Genomic DNA, 21,135 nt, shown 5'->3' with positions numbered 1-21,135 from the left:
GAAGAAATTGTTTTTAAAAATTCTGAATCTTCTTTTTAGCTTCTATCATTTCTACAATGAATAGGGCGGAAATGACAACATCACTATAAAGTCAAGCAGATAATGAACAAGGCTATCAATTACTAAGCCTTTAACAACTTCTTCACCCCTTGGAAAAGATCAGAATGGTCAGGAGGAGAAAAAAGACTCCTAGGCCATTTCCCCTAGGAATGACTAGTAAGAAATATAGGGCCAACTAACATCCATATTTTAAAAGCTGGGCCTAATACCTTCTGCTCCATTTTCCCTCTTGATTCCTAATACTGTTCCTGGATCAGTTCAAAGAAAAATGTACTTTCAGAAACTACCTTCTATATGACCTATTTAAACTATCTGTATTCCAAAGGACTTGTGTTTACTCTGTATTTCCAGTTTCAATTGCATATGTCCAGGGCTACATTCTCAAAAAGACTTTTAATGTTAAGTTCAATAGCATACTGAAGTATTAAACCTTTTAAAATCAAGAAATGAAATGCACATAAAGTATGTTTAATTCTTAATGCTAAACTGGCCAGTTAATATCTTTAAAGATTACTGTATAACAAATATTTAAATATTATCTCAAATATTTAAATATTACCTCCCACTACTCATTATTAAACAGATTCAGATAAAAATCAAATCCCTCAAAACATAAGTCAAATATAATATGGTTTGAAGACAGAGAAGACAAAAGTTCTGTCCCCCTGGCACCAATGCTAGAAGTTTCACTCTAGTTAATTTTAAAAGAGAAAAAAATTAAAGAGAGTATCATCTTTTATGTATTAGTGCTTTAATAATTCTAGTTGTAATTATGATAAAGAACTACCTATTGACTACGAAGGAGAACTTTCTATCTTATGTTCTAAGCTTGAGATAACATCCTCTATGGTAAGACATGTACCGACCATTAGCAAGTCAGGGAACCATCAGTCCACATGACCAGAGCCTTACCGGTACTGGTCCCTCCCCAGGGGAAAAGGAGCATTGATTCATGAGCAAGGTATGTTCATCTACCTCTAATGTGACACTCTGATACAGTAATGAAAGCAGACAATGTGAAGAAGCTCTACTCAAGGGACTGAATAGTCACAAAGCAACAGCATGAGACATTCTGTCTTTCAATCACACACTCTCATGCCGACGGAAAGCCAAGGAAGCAGAATATGACATACAGAAATTCCTGTTTGGCAGTGCTTGTAGGAGACGTAGGGAAATCTTCCAGTCTACAGATGAAGATGGAAGGAAAAGAAGAGAAAAAGAAAGCAAATAAAGAACATTCATGCAAACATTAGTCACAACATGCCAAGTAATCTGAAAAACTCTTCTAACATAACCACGTTAAGCTAGTTTTCTAAGACGTTTTGATATTAAGTCCTCACTGAGTTTGCATTATTCCCTTCTCTTCCCTGGAGATCAGAGGCACAAGGTCCAAAGGGAAACAGGCCCAGTATAAAAAAGAGACGCTGATGGCCTTGGGGACTCAAGAACATTCACTCACAGTTTTTCAATAAAACTCCTTAAAGGTACCTCATTTTGCTGTAGCCAAACTGAGGTGTGGACACATGGCCACTGGCACCCTGACTGCCCAGCTCCTTACCTGCCATCTCTGCCTGATCGATGAATGGTTGTGGGAGCCAAAGCTGTATGCTGGGCTACAGAGGCCTCGCAGATGGCCTTCGCACTACCTCCTCACCCAAGCACATGGAGTCGGCTTTTTGTTTCTGTTTCTCTATACTGTGTGGTAATAAGCTGAATCTACCACAAACAGACAGTGATCTGAAATGCTGGCATTTGGGAGAAGGGGTACAATTCAACTGTAACCTCTGATCTCTATTCTATTTTATGAAGCATGACTGGGTGTCTTCAGGGTTCCTGACTTATTTTTCCTCTGCAGTCTACTACTAGACACAATGATTATGACAGTGATGATCCTTACTTAGGGTACTTAAGTCATCTAATTAATAACTGCATGTTTACCCATTTTTCTTTCTTCATGGACATGGTAATGGTGCATGTTTTTATTTCTTGTCTCTTTCCAAGCAACCTTTCTAGGGACATATTCACACATAAACCCTTACTTATTTATAATTCAGGTCACTATTACCCCATCCTAATGTTACAGCTTTTAATTCTCAATGTGTTAATCTTGGCCTCTATAATAAATTAAAAAAAAATTATTTTAAAAATTACTGACAATCCCATATAAATCTAGGTTGAATTCTGCTCAAAGAGAATGCTGCCATCCTTGTACTCTGCTGGCATTGTCTTCCACTCAGCAGCCTGAACTTAGCGGGTCATGAGATGGGGGCTGAGAAGTCTTCTTATGACAATGATACCAATAGAAATGGTACCAAATTCTACTGCTGTTTCTGGTCAGAGAATAACATTTTGCAAAGGAAAGAAATCTTGCCTAAAGCAACCGTATTTTCCAAAACTTCTAAAGCAATGTAATAACTTAATATTGCATATGAAATCTGAACCATAAGTTGGAATAGGAAATAGATAGCTCTTGAAGGTTAATTTTCTTTCTATAAAACCACACAATGATAATAAGAATAAAGAAAAAGCTCTGGTACTTACTGTATATTTGGTGTAATCCCTTCAAGCAGCACAATATTAACCCCGCCAATATGAGCAGTGGCACAAGTCTCGGTCATCTTTTGATGTAAAACATCTTTAAAAACAAGGAGGAAAACAACTGGAATGAACTTTGCACAGTATGCAAAACAGAGTGTTAACTGTATTTCAAAGTGCATTTTACATGTATTGACTCAATTGCCAATACAGCTTTTATGAGTATGATCCAGGCACTATAAAGATGCTCGGCCGCTTTTTCGTGGATTGCACTTTGTCATGGTACAGGAGAAAAGCTGTCGGTCCCACTGCCAGAAGAGATGGGTTAAGTCCTATCGCTAGCTCTGTGACGAGTTATGTAACCTCTCTGACCCTGAGTTTTCTCCTGAATACAAAGGGGGGAATGATCCTTGTACTAACTCCCTCACCAAGCTGCTGTGCATAATGCACTTTATAAATGATGAAGACCTCCACCAACATGAGCTGTTTTCTTCACAAGGTGCATGGGTAACGTCAAGCAGAACATGCCATATGCCCTTTCTCTGAGACTACAGACCTTGTAAATCAGTGCTGTCACGCTCAAATACAATCAAATCTTGCCTGGATGCATACTGCCTTAGAAAACACAAATTCACATTACCTATGCTGGGTGGTGCTTTTACTTTTTTTGTTACACATTTCCCAATTATATTAAAATCTTGCTCGCAGGGTTTGACGCCTCTGCTCTAAATCCCCAGGTAGGAGGAGGTGCTGTGGCTTCAGGGCTCAGGCTTCCAGCAGCCTCTTTATCATTCCTTGTCCTGCCTTTACCAAATGCCTCATAAAAGTCAATACAAGTTTAAAAAGATAGACCTTGTGAAGCAGCTTTTCATTGACCTATTTCTGAAATTCTGCGAGCTGCTGGTCAATTTAGGCAACGTCGGAAGTCACACTAGAACACGCCACAGTCACAATGGTTTCCGTCTGTTTCCATTTGAAATGCTCGATCTCCTGGGGCATTGCTGCTCGGAGTGACTGAAGCTTGCATCTAAACGTGTCTAAAACATTTAGGACAAGCAAGTGCCAGCTCCACAGAAACCCTACGAAGGAGAAAGTCTAATCATCACTCTCCCCATTGTACAGATGAAGAAAAGGAGGCCAGAGAATTCAGTGATTTGCCCCCAGTCACAGAGCTGCTAGGCGTCGGTCAGAAATTACACACAAAGACAAGGGCCTTCGAGCAGCAGGGCACGTTATAGCTGCACATGTCCTAACAAGTCATTTCACCATTTTCACCAAGTCATGAAGCTGCCCCCAAAAGAAGCCAGACCAGCATGAGTCCCCAGCTGCTGACAGAGCCCGACATGCTCTGAATTCTCATTCTGGGAGAAGAAAGTGCAAAGAGAAATTCTGCAAACATGGTATGAAAACATTGTTAGTGGGAAAGTTGCATTATAAGATTTTTAAAAATCATACCTTTCATTTTTTCCTTTAGGGTAAAACTGCCATGAATTCTTTTCAGCTCTGATTCCATTGTGAGTCCTCCAATGTCGGCCTCCAGGTGCGTGCGGTTCACCATGCCAATGCCAAAAACTATGAGAGTGACATTCTGAGGCTCTGAAGTGACCAAGCTCCGCTTCCTGTGCGTTTTGGTCAAGCTGCTATTGTCCTGTTCATTCTCAAACACAACTTTACACGGAGGCTCTGTAGGGCTCCGAACTCCTACATTGAGGGCAAATTGACATATCGAAGCTTAGCAAAAGAAAACAGGAACAACACAAAGGTATTTGAAGCACCCTTTTTTGTAACCTTTCTGGCTCACATTAAGATACTTCTTTAAATGAGGTTTTTCTGGCTTGCAAGATGAACATAATTTTAATTTGTAATACTTAAATCTCACCCAAACAGGTAAAATTCATCACTAGCATTACAATATATGTATAATATATCATTAGCACTATACTGTGTATAGATTCTGAAACAAAAATATCCAGACTTAGATTACAAAATGTGTGCATTAACAGAAAGCTTTTCGGTTAATTCTACCTGAAAAATCTGTAGTCATTAAGAATTGATTGTATCTTGCATTTTGCAAAGACTGAACCCGCCACCAACGACAACATGAATTTTAGTAGGAGAGATAAGAGAGCAATACGGACTCAGAGGGGTACAGCCCTCAGGATTTACAAGTTGTTTTCAATCCAACACAAGAGAGAGATGGCCAAAAGGAGATGGAACACCTTAACAGCAGGGAGCCTCCTTCCAATGTGTGATCCTTAATCTTTGTGCATCTCAGACACCGTATTTGTAAAATTAAGGTAAGATCTGGTGATTATTTATGACAAATACAAGCTGAGCATTTAATTTCCAAACTTGAAAATGGTCCCTTACCAGTTGGACCAAATGTTTCTGATGATTTCTCCAATATCCCAGTTGGGTCAGAGATGAGCGAGTAAAAGTTAAGCAGCTTGTACATGTTCTGCCAGCACTCTGCTGAGGGCTCACTCTGTTCGGACACTGTGATGGAATCGGAGTCGTCCATGTGGATGGCCATGTGATCCACCACCTCCTTGGAACCCTTCCTTGACACCTTGGAGGTCCTTCTTTCCGACCGTCCTAACGAATTCTTGTTGCGGGACTCCTTCTTGTTGTTCTCATTGTTGGTGCGTTTACCCTTTGCATTGTTGACTCTGCTGCCACCGTTGAGGCTCCCCCGGGAGCTTCGGCTGAAGTCGGAGGAGCGGAAGTCGCGATGCTTGTGGGTTTTGAAGGTAGGGGTGGGGGAAGCTGACCCCGCCGTGTACCTGTTAAGTTTGATGTCAGTCTGAGTGGCCTTGATGTCATCTATCATGGTACTGAACTGGTGAATGAGGCGAACCAGAGCCATGTCCACATGCTGGCTTATTGACTGACAGGAAATAGTAAAGTTACAGTGAAAGGTGTTGAAGTAACGTTTGTTGAGGTCGTGAAATGAAAAAGCATTGGTTGAGTTCTGAGGGGTACATGTTGACTTCTCCATTACAACAGCACTGATGCTGAAGGTTTCCAACATTAATGCTGGTTTGAACTCAAGTGGAGGAAGGCTGACATGTCCTTGCCTAAAAATTAAGGGAAAGAATTTAAAATTCCAAGTAAAGTTGGTTTGTTTGCCTGTCTATCCATCTATTCATTCACTTGCTTTTTATTTTAGTGTTCATTTTTAAATTTTGAGTTCCAGATTCTCTCTCTTCCTCTAATCCCTCCCCCACCCATCTGAGAAGGCAAGCAATACAAGGTGGCTCAATTTGTATTAATTCACCATCAAATTATCTACATAAGAGGCAATGTGAGCTAGAGAATAGGTGAATTATTCGTTCTAAGTGTGAGTTGGGCATTGCTTTTACTTGGTGAAATGATATCACTTATTAAACCCATCAAATATAGTGGAAGGTATATTTCCTCCCCTTTGGCCAATTAAAATCAGTTTCTCTAGTCTGTTACAACTGTCATTTCTGGACCTACTCCATCCCCTTTCAGTCACAGTAAATTTCAAAATGAGTTTATCATTTCAGAAAGGAGCTTATTTGAAATGAGTGGAAAATTGTTTTCTTCATCCCTCTGGAATGCAGAGGAAGAACATTTGGCAGGTCACAATCCATTCCCAGCAACTAGAACATACTTTCTCGTTTCCTAAATGCTTTCACACCTATCATTGATTTTAAACTCATAATATCCCTAAGGCGGGAAGGCCAAGTAGCACTTTGTTAGTTTTAAAGTGCTATAAAAAATTCTTTTCTTCTTGCTGGGAAACCACTTGACCCAGCAGATGGACACTTTGGATGCCGCTCCTGACTCGGACACACACGAGCTGTGTGACTGAGCACAGGCAAGTCCCTCAACTTCTCAGTTCAATTCCCAGGACCTCAGGAAACTCTCCAAGATTCTCAAGGACAGAGAAGCTCCTACTCTGCATCAGTGAAGGGATCTTCCCACATATGGAGTCCATTCCATCAACAAAATCAAGGGTCTAGACATACACACCCACAAAAAGATGAGATGATTATTATTATTAATAAACAAGGAAATGGAAACACAGGAGGCTGAGTGACCTTCCTGAAGTCAGTGACTAGCCAATTACTGGTAGAAAGACAACAAGGGTCCTAGCTTGGTTTGGGGTCTGTTGCTTTGTTTTCAAATAAAGCACTTGGCTTGGGAGTCAAAAACAATGCATGAATCAAGCTCTCCTTACTGAGTACTTCCTTTACGCCCTTCACTGTGGGTGTGACCTCCGGTAAACCCCATGCCATCTCCATCTCTGCATCTGTGTTTTCTGCCACCAAATGGCCATTCTACTTGCAGGCCCCACACCACACTAGGCTACTACGTAAGCCACAAAGATGGTAGCACATGCAGGCCCTTAAACAGAAGGCTCACTGTGTCTTCACACTCCCTTTGTCCTCTCCACAGTTTCTGGACATCTACCTCCCAGTCCGAAATCCCATTAGAAGCACACAGCCTCTGTACCCCAGAACACAGCTTTGGCACACCTTTGCACTGTCTCCCCATCCCAAACATGCAAATCATCTTTTTGCTTGTTTTTCTATCCGTCATCGTAGTAAGCTGAATGGACAAGTCTCTTGCTTGATTTTTTCTCAAAGAAAATATTAAGTATTTTTACCATGTTGCTGATTTAAATGAAATACAGTGCATCAATTCTCTCTTAGCTTATGCCAGCAACTTCAGGCAGGCAGGGCTGTCCAAAAGCAGGCGCCAACAGATTTTCCCTAAGAGTTGAACAAGAAACTAACAAACGTTTCAGTATTCATTATGCCAAACGACAGTAAAATCTACACACGCACACACGTGGGTGTACTACATGGATGCGCACTGAGATAGATGTTACAGGCCCGTGAGGACTGAGAATAAGTGAATAAATGCTCACTAACCGCCACTGCTGCTGCTAGACCCTACCCACCACCTAACACTCTGACTGCTAGGGCACAGCTGGAAAGCTGGCCTCAGAGCCACAAGCACCCGGGTTCCAGTTCGGTGCCCTTGTGACTGTGCGCCCGGCATGGCACGTTGGAGGGCTCTAGTGAAGTCTCAAGACCAAAAGTGCATGTGTGGAAGGAAATTTTCTACTCTGTGTTTTAAATATGAGTCTGCCAGAAACCTCTTTATTATTAATCGTTATTATTTTATAATTAACATACTTTACATTTTAGCTGGTTTTTAATCGTGTCTGACTCTCTGTGACCCCAGTTTGGGGGATTTTCTTGGCAAAAATACTGGAGTGGTTTGCGTTTCCTTCTCTAGTTCATTTTACAGATAAGGAAACTGAGGCAAATGGGATTAACTGACTTGCTGAGGGTCACACAGGTAGTGTCTGAGGCTGGCTGGATTTGAACTCAGGAAGAGTCTTCCCGACTCCTGGCCCCACACTCTATCCACTCTGCCACCTAGCTGCCCCACAATTATTTATAATTAATTATGAATAAAATTACTCTACTCTCTAACATAAGCCATTCTGGAGCTAAAATGTATAGTATTCCCAGACAGCAGACAACATTTCACCTTAAGATGCAACACAGGATTGGAGCTTAATTAACGGTTTCAGTTAACCATCTGCTTCATCCAACAGGACAAGTCACATAACCTTTCTTGCAAGACTAGAAGGTGCAGGTGTGGTAGAAAATTCTCTACTCGGTGTTTTAGGCACAAATAGGACAAAATCACTTTTATTAACTAAAATTATTCCAATCTAAGCATTTTTCGGCTTAGAGGGAGAAGTTTCAAGCTGGTTGGAGTCTCCGCAGGCCCTCGGATGCCTCTCTGGATCTCCAGGGTCAAGCGTTCCCAGACACGAGCCAACATGCCACAGTCCAGACAGAGTGGCAGGCTGCCTCACCAAACAGAATGATACTGGCTTAAATTCTGGTTAAGTCTAGAGAAACACATTCCTAAAACCATTCAAACATTTACTCGTAAGAACTCTCCTTTCTAGCTGTTCAAAGATTCGCTTAAGAGAAACGGCCAACAATTGAAGTAATCAGAGACTTTTTCCTCTATTAGTCTGGTTATTACCCTAATCCAATCAAAACATGGGGAAAGGGGACTAGTCTTAGGTGGGCCCATCAAGGGCCCCTTGCCATGGGATCACCACCTCATTCTATCAAAAGGGACAACAGAATGTCTCCCAGATTCTTCAAAGAAAGTGGCTAGGCTTTTGATATGGGGGAAAAGGATTCAGTTTAGGACAATATTTGAATGGATAATTAAAGAATGAATGATAATTTCCTCATTAAGATTAGCCCACAGGCTTTAGATTAGTATGTTGGGAAAAATGTTTTCTTACTTTTCAAAGGGGAGGTGAGGGTGGGAAGGGGAATAGTTTGCTTCTACATAGAGAAGGTATTGACTTATACAGCAGGGGGGAGTTTCCTCACCCAAGATTTCCTATTGTAAGTGAAATCACAGATTCAACCCCTCTCCCTCTCCCCACTGTACTCTTCTTTTATCAAGACAAAGTAAAAACTACATTGTTCAAGCTCCTCCATTAGACTGATGTCAGTCTTTTATATCTGGAATAAATCAGATGTAATTTATGTCTTTCTATACAGCAGTCTAAGGGGAAGCACACAGGACTGAAATGATCATGTGGTTGTTTTGGAAAATCACTCAGCCTTTCTGGGACTCAGTTTCTTCATCTGCTGCATGCTCCTTTCTAGCTCTAATATTCTACGATTCTATATTCCTCTATGTTATGCAAATCTACATAAAAAGGCAAATCCTGATCAAAAAGTTGATTTGGACTCGGCAAATCAAATACTTTCCTGGGCTGAGAGTACTTTCACTTGATTATAATTCAGACAAATGTCATTCCACTTTAAGCCACCATGACAGAAAAGTAGAAAGGGCAGGGGCTGTAGGTATGGGATAAACTCCCTAAGCAAAATATCTGAGGTGGGGGATTAGGTCCAGTCTTTAGAGTGCAAGTGCAGATTCTCATTCACAGTAACAAAACCACACCACTATGGTGGGCATCGAGGTTGGCTCTTAGGTTTCTACACTGGCACTCTGTCCCATTTCAGTCCACTTATGCCTATTCTGATTTTGGTAGGTCACTTCTGGGAGAGCTAGGTGGTGCAGTGGATAGAGTGCTGCGCCTGAAATCAAGAAGACTCCTCTTCATGAATTCAAATCTAGCCTCAGACACTTACTAGCTGTGTGACCTTGGGCAAGTCACTTAACTCTGTTTGCCTTAGTTACTTATCTGTAAAATGAGCTGAAGAAGGAAATGGCAAACCATTCCAGTATGTTTGCCAAGAACACCCCAAATGGGGTCACCCAAAGGCCACTGCTAGAATGCTTGAAAAGCAGACCCTTATGTGATTAAATAGGACAATACAACACATGGATGTACTCCAGTATTAGTATGCATTATGTGTACATAAATGCTTCGGGTTGGCCTCAAACATTCCCGTGTCAAAAAAGCCTGCCTTTTCTTAATGCCTTATAACAATAAAACGTGATCAAATGTGGACCTTCAGCTGTACCGCTGAACTAAGGAGGGCAGATTTTTCCATCCAGATAAATAACAGTTCCTAAGGAAAATCTGAAAATAGGAAATTAAATTTTCCCCCTTATTAGCTCAGGGAAAAAATATTTAAAAAAATGTTAAACACACCGTCTTGCTCGTTTGCTTCTTCTCTCCTTGGCTGTATCTGAATCCACAATGTCTGCTCTGAGGCAATCTAATGTCCCAGAGAACGAAAGATGTTCTCCAAAGTACATTCGGTAGCAGAGTGGCATCGTGTCCTGTGACTGAATCCCTGTGTGGCTCAGCAGTGGTTTGAAGACAACCTAGAACATACACAATATTTTCATTAACTTTGTGCCTAACCCCCTTACTAACAAAGTCATCAAAATTCTAACTTTGGAGGATGCCATTCAGTATATTTGTCAGAAGATTAAAACAAAGCAAGAAACCCCATATAATCCATGTGGCTTCCATTCTATTTCCCAAGGTTTCTTCCAGAATGTTCACAATTTCGAAAGGTTTGCTTCCTCTCCATATAACAAATACCAATAAGCTCTCTTCACCCTCATTTCCCGGACGGTTGTTGCTGCCAGCATATACCTTCTTTTGTCCTCTAAATTTCAGTCTTTGGACTTGGTTCTATTATTTCCTGTTGTCTCACTGAGTTGTCCGCCCCAGTCCAGTTTTCAGGATGCCCCCTACTTGGATGAGGTTCTTGACCTGCTCTAAGCTACTTATCTTGCTTACAGTTCTTTCCTCCAGGGGTCTCACTTTAATTCTATTTTCATTTGTGTCTCAATTTTCCCAGTGATTTCTGTAGTCCTTGTGGCCAGGATACCTATTTTTTCGCTGTTGAGGTTTTCCCTATACTTTCTGTGGTTACTCACTTCTCCTGAATTTGTTTCTTGGTTTTATAGGGTCATACATGTAGAGACGGAAGGCAAGACCTCTGAGGTGGTCAAGCTCAATCCCCTCATCTTAGAGACGAGGAAACGAGGACTCAAGGAGATCACGGGACCCGTCTGAGGTCACACACGTAGGAAGAAGCATCACAGAAGGGATCTCAGTCCGGGGCCTCGGCCTCCAGAGAGTCAACGCTTCTCTCTCAGCCCACAGTGGTTCTTCAGTGTGTCTGCCGTTTTCTTCTTTTCTTCATACATTCAGACTCAATTCCTGGACTAGGCCTCTGTCCTCCCATGTTGGCGGGGTAGGCTCTGCTGCTCTGGCCAAAGCCACCCTCTGTCTCAGTCTCTCTTTGCACACTCCCCAGTTAGGAGCGGGCTCCTTTCCCTGTGGCCCTGACAAGACCCAGATCACACTGGCTTCAGGCCTCCTACGAGGCCTCTCAGTGTGTGCCCAGGAGCTGAGATGGCTCTGACTCCTGCTATGGCTCTCAGCAAATGCTCTGAGGAGTGCACACATTCCTGTGTATTAAGCAGAGTGGCTGGCTCTGCTCTCAGCCTCTGCTGCAGCAGGCTGGGCGTGAGGTCCTGCTACCTGCAAGCCCCAAGACCAGCAGTGGCCTCATGCTTCAGACAAGCTTAGTACAGGGGATGCTGGATTCCCTAGTGGGCCCCCTCCTCCATACCTGTGAGACTTCTGGCCATCTTTTTGTTCAGTCCTGCCCTGGGTGGGGTGGGGGGAGCTGACATGTGGTTTTCTTTATGCCTACAATGGTGGCTGAAGGGGCTGTGAAAGAAGCCAGGTTGGTGGTCTGCATGGGTAAGGTGGTAGAGGTGCTATTCTCTTTCCCTTACGGTACCTTGACACTTTAACAAGGCTGGCTAAGATGGGGAATTCATGTATACTGGTGTTGGAAAGATAGGTTGTGAAGTGCTTTAAGAGGTAAACAGATGAGCTTGTATGTGACCCTGGAGATGAAGAGAGATCTGAATTTACTGAACCGGGAGTCACATGGTCAGATCTGAGCTTTAGGGAAATCCACTCTGGCTGTTATGTTGGAGATGAGGCAGAGACCTGAGGCAGGGAGAATAATCAGGGGCCATTAACATCTCATCCACATGCTCACCATGTGAGTAAAGAGAAGGAGGCGATGAGTGCAAAAAGGTTATGGAGGTAGAAAAGAGAAGATTTGGCAACTGAATGAACGTGTTGGGTAAGAAAGAGGGAGGGGTCAAGGAAAAGAGCAAGGCTGAGAACCTACTGACTGGAAAGAAGGTGTTGCCCTTGACAGAAATTGAGAATTTTAGAAAAGGAGTAAGTTTTGGGTAAAATATAATGAATTCTGCTTTAAGTTGTGTTTGAAGTGCCTATGAGACACCCAGCTTGAAATACCGATCCAATAAGCAGCTCGAGACATGAAAACGGAACTCAGGAGAGACATTAAAAACGGGAGACAGAAATGTGAGATTCATCTGCAGAAATTATCATTCAACCCAAGGCAAGTGATGAGGTCATCAAGACAGAGTGTGTACAGAGAAACTTCTGCTTCAGGAGTTTCAGTATCTGTAATCCACACAGAGGCATTCAGCCTAAAATATACTGGTATAGTTATAAATGGGCAGCTGACCGAACTGCATCATGGTGTAGTTGGTTTTTAATGCATAAATGCCATGATAATAGAACACTTTAAAAGCCATTGTAGAATTTTTATTTATTTGACTTTACATGGACAATTTTTGTCCCCATAACCCAAAGTTGCTAGATGCTGAAGATGGCAGCTGCCTGGGAGCTGGCTACAGCTCAGAAAAAGCCTGAATCAAGCACAGCCACAAGTATCACTCACCTGGGCATCCGCAAGCTGGACAGCAGGAAATCCCTGGTTAGCTTCTTCTACCCCTGCGACATCATCCTGACTTGTGCTGTGCTGAGAATGGGTTCCATCCAAGGTGTTCTGGTCACTTGACAAAACGGTATTGAAATCTGAAGCAGAGGGGATTGTAGGAAGGTTGGGAGCAACACCTAAAAATAATAACAATGTGTGTCTTTGTGGATATATAGATACAGACAGACAGAAATATCTATGTTTGTGTAAATATATAGGCAGATACAACTATATCTATACACATATTCACACATGTACATACACATGTGATCATCATTCAATCCATAAGCATGTATTACACGTCTATGACATGCCAGGTACTGGGTATACAAAGAAAAAAACTTGGAGCTTCCATTACATGAGGGAGGATCCAATCACAGGTAAGTCCATATAAGAACAATGCAGCATGATCACGCGGCATTTTGGGGGGCAGGGGGAAGGCCCTACCATCTGGGGAAATTAGTAAAAGCCTCTTGAAGGAAAAAGAGGTAAGGAAAAATTCATTCTGGGTTGGAGTGACAGCCTCTGCAGAGGCAAAGAGGAGTGAGATGAAGCGACACACACCCGTTTGGGTGTAAAATGTTTTGTGGTTAACAACATTTTTGTACGATGGACACGGGATCTGGAATAGGGAAATCGAGGTTTACATTCCCCTTGATCTAGTACTTCCCTGTATAATGTTAGGCAAATCACGTAATCCCTCTGAGTCTACTAAATAATGTTTAGATACTAATGTTTATGGTGCTGTTATACATCAAACAAACTGGAGAGTCTAGTTAAAGAAACTAACATTCAATTTTGCTCCTGCCACAAACCATTACTTACAGATGGGATACCTCAGAGCTGCTAAGTCTTGATTTCCCCCCCCACAACCAGACAGCAAGTTTCAAGTAAAAAATCCTCACTTTTATGGAAGGGAATGTCCTTTGCATCTTAACTGCAAACTACACAAGGACTAATGATGACATTATACAAAGTATTCACTCATTATATAGTTCCTCAATGAATGAATGCTGGTTCTGAATATTATGCCTCAGAGAAATCTCAATAATATAAAAAAAAAGAGAGATTCACACTCTGTATAAAATATCAAAATTTTATCTTGCATTTTTTTTCTTTTTCTCTTTTGAAACTATTCTTCAAACATACACTATGATCTTGTCTTAAGTTGTCATTTATATATGGTTACATATTTGGGTAAATTTACTTTCCCAAAGATACACAGTTTGACATAAATCCTCTTATTTAATGCATTGATAACACATTTCACAAACCACCGACATCAATTTCTACAAAATTTAATGTGCTTCAAAGCCTCCAAATTCTTAACTAGTTCTTGAAGAGACAAATGTTTCACACAAGCTTCCTATCTGTCATATTTCAAAAGTAGAACTCCATGATAATAAGAACAGCGAAAAACTTCCAAGCACATGAAGAGAAGCTCAACTCCTCAATACCTGTTGGAAGACTATTGTGTCCCGACTTTGGAGCGGGAGATTCCTGCGCCAAGCTTCCTCGATTGCCCACTGCATTTGACATCCAATTATAGAAGCTGACAGAGGAAGGCTCAGAGAGCAAAGGGTGTTCAGATAGCATGTCTGTGGCGACCGTGTTTCCTGTAAATACAAACTTCTTGAGTACAGTATTTTTCATTGTGTTATTTGCAAAGTGACAAATAAAGCTTATCATGAAATTATTCCTCAATAGCCACGAAGTATTTTGCAGTCTCTTTTATAAAATCATACTACGTGATACTGATGTTAGGACACAAAAGTTTATTTTTATCATACTGGGAAGAGGTATGAAATTATCTGCTAGTTGGTTCAGAAAGAAACCCTTCTTATGACCAGGATCATCAATGCCAATGATGCCAAAACCAAAGGCACTTAGCAGAGAGGACAAACAGACAAAAGGACTGCCACTGACACAACGGTTTCCCAAAGATGAGCTATGACAGGGTGACACGACCCACCAGTCCTGACCCCTCCGTGGCATGGGTAGTGATGTATCCCCGCCCTCAGAACACTTACAATTTAGCTGCACTAAGTCGAAGCTGCAGTGCAGTTGAAGCCTCCACTGAAAAACCAAATTTACACCAAAAACACTAGTTTCCCTTAAGAAAAAACGACCCAAACCCCAACTTTTTTTGGGGGGGGGCTAGACAATGGGGTTAAGTGACTTGCCCAGGGTCACACAGCTAGTAAGTGTTATGTGTCTGAGGCCAGATTTGAACTCAGGGCCTCCTGAATCCAGGGCCAGTGCTCTATCCACGCACCACCTAGCTGCCCCACCCCCAACTTTTCTTTAGGAGCAACCTTCTCATTACCAACCCAAGAATATACACTTCTTGGGAACATAGATCCTCATTTGTTTCTCTCTACATCTCAAGCACCTACCACAGCTTCTTGAATACAGTAGGTGCTTCATAAATGCTTGCTTGCTGAACTAGAAGGAATACCTGTTCTTGTCAGAGAACTGCTTTTAACTGTTGTAGCACTTCTCTGAGGAGTCCCTTCCAGGAGATTATGCAAGCTTGGAAAACTCCCAGTCAAATAGCTGAGCAGACTTTCCTTTCTTGGACTTTCTTTGACGGGCATTCCAGAACGACCCACGTGCACTGGTGAATCGGTGGCCGTATCTCCACTGGTATAGCTCAGAGAATGGTATGGATGTATACCCTGAAGAAGAAACACACAGAAAGAATTATGGAATTTTTATAGTCAGAAGGGACCTTGGCAGCCATCTTAGTCTGGCCTGTAATTTCAATAAATGCATAAAAAGGAGGCTTGAATAGGGTCCCTAAGGACAGGAAAAAGAAATAAATAAAACCACCATCAAAGAGCAATCGATGGTTGCCTCTGATGTTCAAGTTCAGTCTCCCTTGGGTGGCAGGTTGACCCCCAAACTGTGAATAAGAAGAAATGGATCCTCAGTCTCCCATTTCCATTTCTGGATTCTCTCCCTCACCCCCAGAACCCTTCTCCTCCCTGCCCCTTCTCCATCCAAGGACAAGCAGGGCCCTTGGATGGCCCCTCCTCCTTGGCCTGGATGCCTCTTTATCCTCCTCTCTGTCAGTAGCACAGACTGGCTACTGCCTGCTGGGTAACCGAGGATCTGGCTTCGTGCTAGTCACTCTGATAACTGTGACACCTTGTCAGCTAACGTTTGCATGGTAACAGCTAATGGCTAGCACTGAGAGAGTCCTCTAAGGTACCCAAAGTGCTCTTACACATATTTTCTCATTCAATGCTCACAAGAATCCTATGAAGAAGGTGCTACTATTAGAACTGAGCAGAGAGGCTGGCACTTAAGAAATACTTGGTCATTCAAATTCATTTCTCAGGAACGTGCCCAGGGTCACAAAGTGGGTAAGCATCTGCACCAAAACTCAAACTCGAGTATCCTTGACTCTGAGTCTAGCCACTACTAACAATGATTAGAAATCACAAGAACCGACAACTGGCCACTGGCACGGTGTATGTACACACAGGATGTTCGGAGAAGCTAAGCCATTCGCCAAGGGGCACACACTGGCAATGCCATGAGGCTCTGAGCCTTGTCATTTCGTCAATGTACCACAGTAACGTGCATGCCTTAACTTAAGGAAGCAAAACCAGGAAAGCCAGCCCTATCAACTTTGTCTCTATTTAAAACACTTGAAGACAGAAGTTGTTTTAAACACACTGAAGTAAAGATTCTAAACACATTGCACAATACCTTCAACAGCGAATTAAAGTGGAGAAGGGGCCTGCCTTCTGCACCACCACCAAGGACCACTACTGCCAACAGGAAAATAAGCCAAGAGCCCCCAGAACAGCAGCACCCACCGGCCCGCTGGGCCTGGCTGTGCCCTGGCCACCACAGCCATCATTCACGTAAGAAGGACACTTGCCGAGAAGGGACCTGGCCACTGCCTCTGGAGGAGCCCGAGGACTAAGGGCCAGAACAGCTGGAGGCCCACGTCCTTGGGCCCTATCAAATACTTCAGTATCAGAAACTGACAAGGTTTTGTGAACTAAACTGGCCCCCGAGAAGAAGCCATGCTGCATGCCAAGGACCACTGTGACCTTCATCAGACTTGCAGTTGAAACTTTCTCTATACCTGGCCTCTCTCCTGGCCTCTCTCAACTCCTCGGCAATGGGGCTACCTTGCTTTTCTGTTTGTATCGACAGCACTTATCACAAAGTGAGTGTTTGATAACGACTTTTTCATTCATTACACCATTCATTCCTTTATAAAACCAAAAGCATTGAACAATGTAGACCCAAACAGGAAATAAAGAAAAAACATATTCACAATACTCAGTGGAAAGACAGATCCCAGATTTTTGCTGTTATAAAGGGCTATAAATTCATAGATGTTCCAAGAGGCTTCCCCCAGTGATGTCAAAGGGCACTGACTAAGTTACTTTAGGTAGCCCATAGGGAGCCAGGTGAAGTTCTATGCTGAAGGAGGAGATTCCTATTCATTGAGGCAACCCAGGCTTACAAAGCTTCCCTACTCCCAGGGTCCTCTGAGTGTACTTAACGAAGGTGGAGATTTCATTTCCCAATAGATAAATGGTCAAAGTATATAAACAAACAATTCGTAAAAGAAGAACTGCTAACTATTAATAGCCACATGAAAGAATATGCCAAAAGAAAGGGAAATCAAAACTCTGAGCTTTTAATTTACTCAGCAAAAGATGACAAAAGCTGAGAATGGTCATTGTTGCAGGGCTTGTGGAAAGATAAGTAGACCAAGGCTGTTAGTGGAACTGTCCAACTATTCTGGAAAGGAAGAGAGTGACTAAAATGTCCATACCCTTTGACCCAGAGACACCACTCTTAAACATATATTTGAGTCAGGCCAAAGACAAAAAGGTTCTATGTATACCAAAATACGTATAGCAATGCTTTTCTTAGTAACAAAGGGCTAGAAACCAAGCAGATGCCAACCAGCTGGGGAATGACTAAATAAACTGTGGTACATGGATGTAACTGCGATATAAGAAACAATAAACATGAGCACAGAGAAATCACGGGAAGAGCTACATGAACTGATGAAAAGTGAAGCAAACAGAGCCACTACAACAATGTAAATGGAAACAACCACCACCAAAAATTACTTAAATGGATGTTATTTTTATTATTGTTTTGTCAAGTTTTATAAATTATTCTTCTGGGAATTTGATTGGTATAGTCTTAAAAATACAAATTAAATTAAATTAAATTAAACTTGGTATTATCATTTGGTACTTGCTGTCCAGCCTTGAGCACCGAGTACCATTATTTGTTAATGCTTATATCTATTCAAAAGAATATGCTTATAATTTCTAGTGACATTTAATTCAAAACTGAAAATCATTTGGCCTAACAAAATATATTAATAGGAAATCCCAAACCGTTTTTTAAAAAGTCATGACCTCTTCACCTAAACGCACATGGTGAAGAAAAACAAAGCAAAACAAAATAACCCAAGCAACTGTCACATACCTTTATTTTTAAAGCCGAGTCACTGTGGGTGTGTGTCTTTGACAATTTCCTCATGATCTCAGCTCCACTTACAGGTCCAGAAGAAACGCCCCCTTGCGGAGGCCGGTTGGCTGTTCCCTCTAGAAGCATTGTATGTTCACTGACAGTAGCTAGAACATTAAAAATCAATTAATCAACTATAAATTGATCTGTCTTTGACCACAAATCCAAGTACAGACTGGGACAACTGTATGCAAATTTACATGCTCCCATGGCAAATGATCTGTGTTAAATGCTCACTTTCCTTTTCAAAATCACTCCTTCATTCTCCACTAATATAACTGTCTTCCCTCAATATCATGAAAAAAATAAATATCTTTCATTCAAGTCTTTGAATCCATACACAAATCATATGAACCTAAGAAACCTGTACTGATGTTCAAGAAGCATAATATTTTCATATGCATCAGGACATGTTTTTGAGGGTAGTTAAATAATAAATTTTAAAGCTTCCCCAAAGGGGAAAAGATGAAGTAGTACCCTAAGCAATTAGTATATAATTAAGACATTCATCTTCACTCTGTTACTCATATTTATTAGGACAGTCATTTGGCCTCTCTTTTCTAATTTATTTCTAATTATTTAATATAGCAGAAGCATAAGCAAAAATTAATCTAAATGACTGCATCAATAGCATGGGGCTTGCCGTCACCAACTCTAATTCAGCACCATCAGTGATTATATCATTAGTTCCCCTCCACTGTAATATTAAGATTTTTAGGAAAATAAAAAATAGATCCATCAATGAAAAAGGCTGGGGACCTTTTTGTTCTCCAAACATATTTTGTTCTCCAAACATATTTTAATTTAATTGTAAATACCATCAATATTAGTGTCCTCACTGTTGTGAGAAAACATCCTATAAAGAGTAGGCAAAAACTCAGATTACAAAATTACCTGCATCGAATTCAAATTCGGCACCATCAGCACTGGTATCGCTCTGAAGACCACCAGCACTGTCTAGTCCCAGTCCGTCCTCATGGTCATGGCTCACCACAGCCTGGGGTTTCAAGGCCTGAGCTGGCCTGTGCAAGCTGACACCTTTAAAAGCTGGTGTGACCACAATGAATTTCATCCATTGCCTGGCAAGGGCAACCAGACCTTTTTTTAAAGTTACTAAGGCAGGAAGTCCATCACTCTGTAACAATAAGACAGTTTAAAACAGCCTTCCAAAAATGAAGAGGAAATGATGGACTGGGTGGGGGCAACTCAGTGTGTAACATGACAAATAATGCTTGAGTGGAAGCAGCCCTTCATACCTGCCCCAGGATGATTCAAAATGATGCAAAATTCAAGTAACCAATGAGGTAGCTAAGTATCCCATCACACAGAAATCAAGTCATCACCAACATCATAACTAGAGACGGAAGAGACTTTGGAGGTCATCCAGTTTTGTTTTAAATATGTGAGGAAAATGTGACATTGCCAAAGGTAGAAAAATGACAGCTGTTCTGTGGATAAGTCGAATGCAAATGAAGGGCAAATTTTCTGGAGGATTACAAGTATTTGCAGCAAAATTTAATATTGAGGTTTGGGAATTCAAAAGAACAGGTTTCCAATTTTAAAAAAGCATTTACTCTATGTGTTGTTAGAATATGTTTTCTTAAAAAATGCCCTTGTAGAGATAGTGACTGATTTCCTTTGTGTTTATCCATTTAACTAGTCCTTCAGTCAAACAAGAGGCATGTCTTTAAAAAAAAAAAAGGCCAATCTGGCCTTCTGTGTCCAAAGAACAAAACCAAGACATAACCGGATCATATCGGGGCAGCTAGGTGGCACAGTGGATAGAGCACCAACCCTGGATTCAGGAGGACCTGAGTTCAAATCTGACCTCACATACATAACACTTTCTAGCTGTGTCACCCTGAGCAACTCACTTAACCCCGTTTGCTAGCCAAAAAACAAAAGAAACAAACAATAACTAGATCATATCAACATGTAACTACTTCAGTTCACTCTGGATGCCGTCACTCCACTGCAGACTCTACCTCACTGTAACTGCTCCATTGAGCACTTCTGACAGTTTCACAAATAAAAGCAAAGAGCTGGGCCCAGTGGACAAACCAGTTAATTGGCTTTTCCAAGGCGACTGATACTGTCTTAATGCTTTCATGGTCAGTGGGAGCAAGAGCCTCTGTGGATCCCTGCCCCACGCAAGCCAAGCCAGGCTTTTGTTGGAAGGGAGTGAAACTGTCCCTGAGATCTGACTGGCTCAGGGCCCTGAGGGCTCTGGCCGCAGCCTTGCTTCCTGCTCATTTGGTACAAGACCATCATGAGGGAGCATCCTTCTTGCCTCCGAGGCTTGCTCCGAGGGCACAGCCCAAGAGTCAGCTCTGAGACTTCTTCTCGCAGCCGTCCCCCTAATGAACCAGGGACCCCTGGGAATGTCCTGAGGCAGGCCTAGTCCACCAGCGCTTTGAAGACAGGAAACACAAAACTTAGCTCACAGTGATGCCCTAAATCTACTGAATCTTTTTCAGGCCTTTTTTTTTTCCTACCCTTATTCATGTATGTCTCTCATCAGCTTTTTCTCTGTCATCCCTGCTTTCTTTTTCTATTCTAGTTCCCCTGAATTGGACAGAATGTGGAAACACAGTATCTTTTAAACTAAGCTATACCCATTAAAGAAAATTCTGCATGCATAATTTTGAAACTTAAATTTAAAATACGAAATTCAAAGCCAAACCTAAGTTGAATGTTGATCTTTGGGACTTCATTTTTTTTCCCCCTGTGGGTCAGAGGC

The 21,135-nt window shown here is 41.8% G+C and overlaps 1 protein-coding gene across 1 annotated transcript in view; it reads right to left on the bottom strand.

The window, feature by feature from the left end:
• The window catches only part of BLTP1 (bridge-like lipid transfer protein family member 1), a 210,527-nt gene that overhangs the window by 75,771 nt on the left and 113,621 nt on the right, over positions 1-21,135 (bottom strand). The window contains 10 exon segments of the mRNA XM_078148243.1: positions 1,194-1,244; positions 2,602-2,695; positions 4,051-4,296; positions 4,966-5,672; positions 10,241-10,416; positions 12,840-13,015; positions 14,336-14,494; positions 15,337-15,556; positions 18,354-18,502; positions 19,290-19,530. Of these exon segments, the coding sequence (XP_078004369.1) occupies positions 1,194-1,244; positions 2,602-2,695; positions 4,051-4,296; positions 4,966-5,672; positions 10,241-10,416; positions 12,840-13,015; positions 14,336-14,494; positions 15,337-15,556; positions 18,354-18,502; positions 19,290-19,530 (2,219 nt within the window).

This window comes from Phascolarctos cinereus, unplaced genomic scaffold (genome assembly GCF_003287225.1).
Source record: "Phascolarctos cinereus isolate Bilbo 61053 unplaced genomic scaffold, phaCin_HiC Scaffold_9;HRSCAF=440, whole genome shotgun sequence".
Classification (NCBI taxonomy): Eukaryota; Metazoa; Chordata; class Mammalia; order Diprotodontia; family Phascolarctidae; genus Phascolarctos; species Phascolarctos cinereus.
The sequence above is the reverse complement of the archived record's forward strand: the minus strand, read 5'-3'. Positions and strand labels throughout refer to the sequence as shown.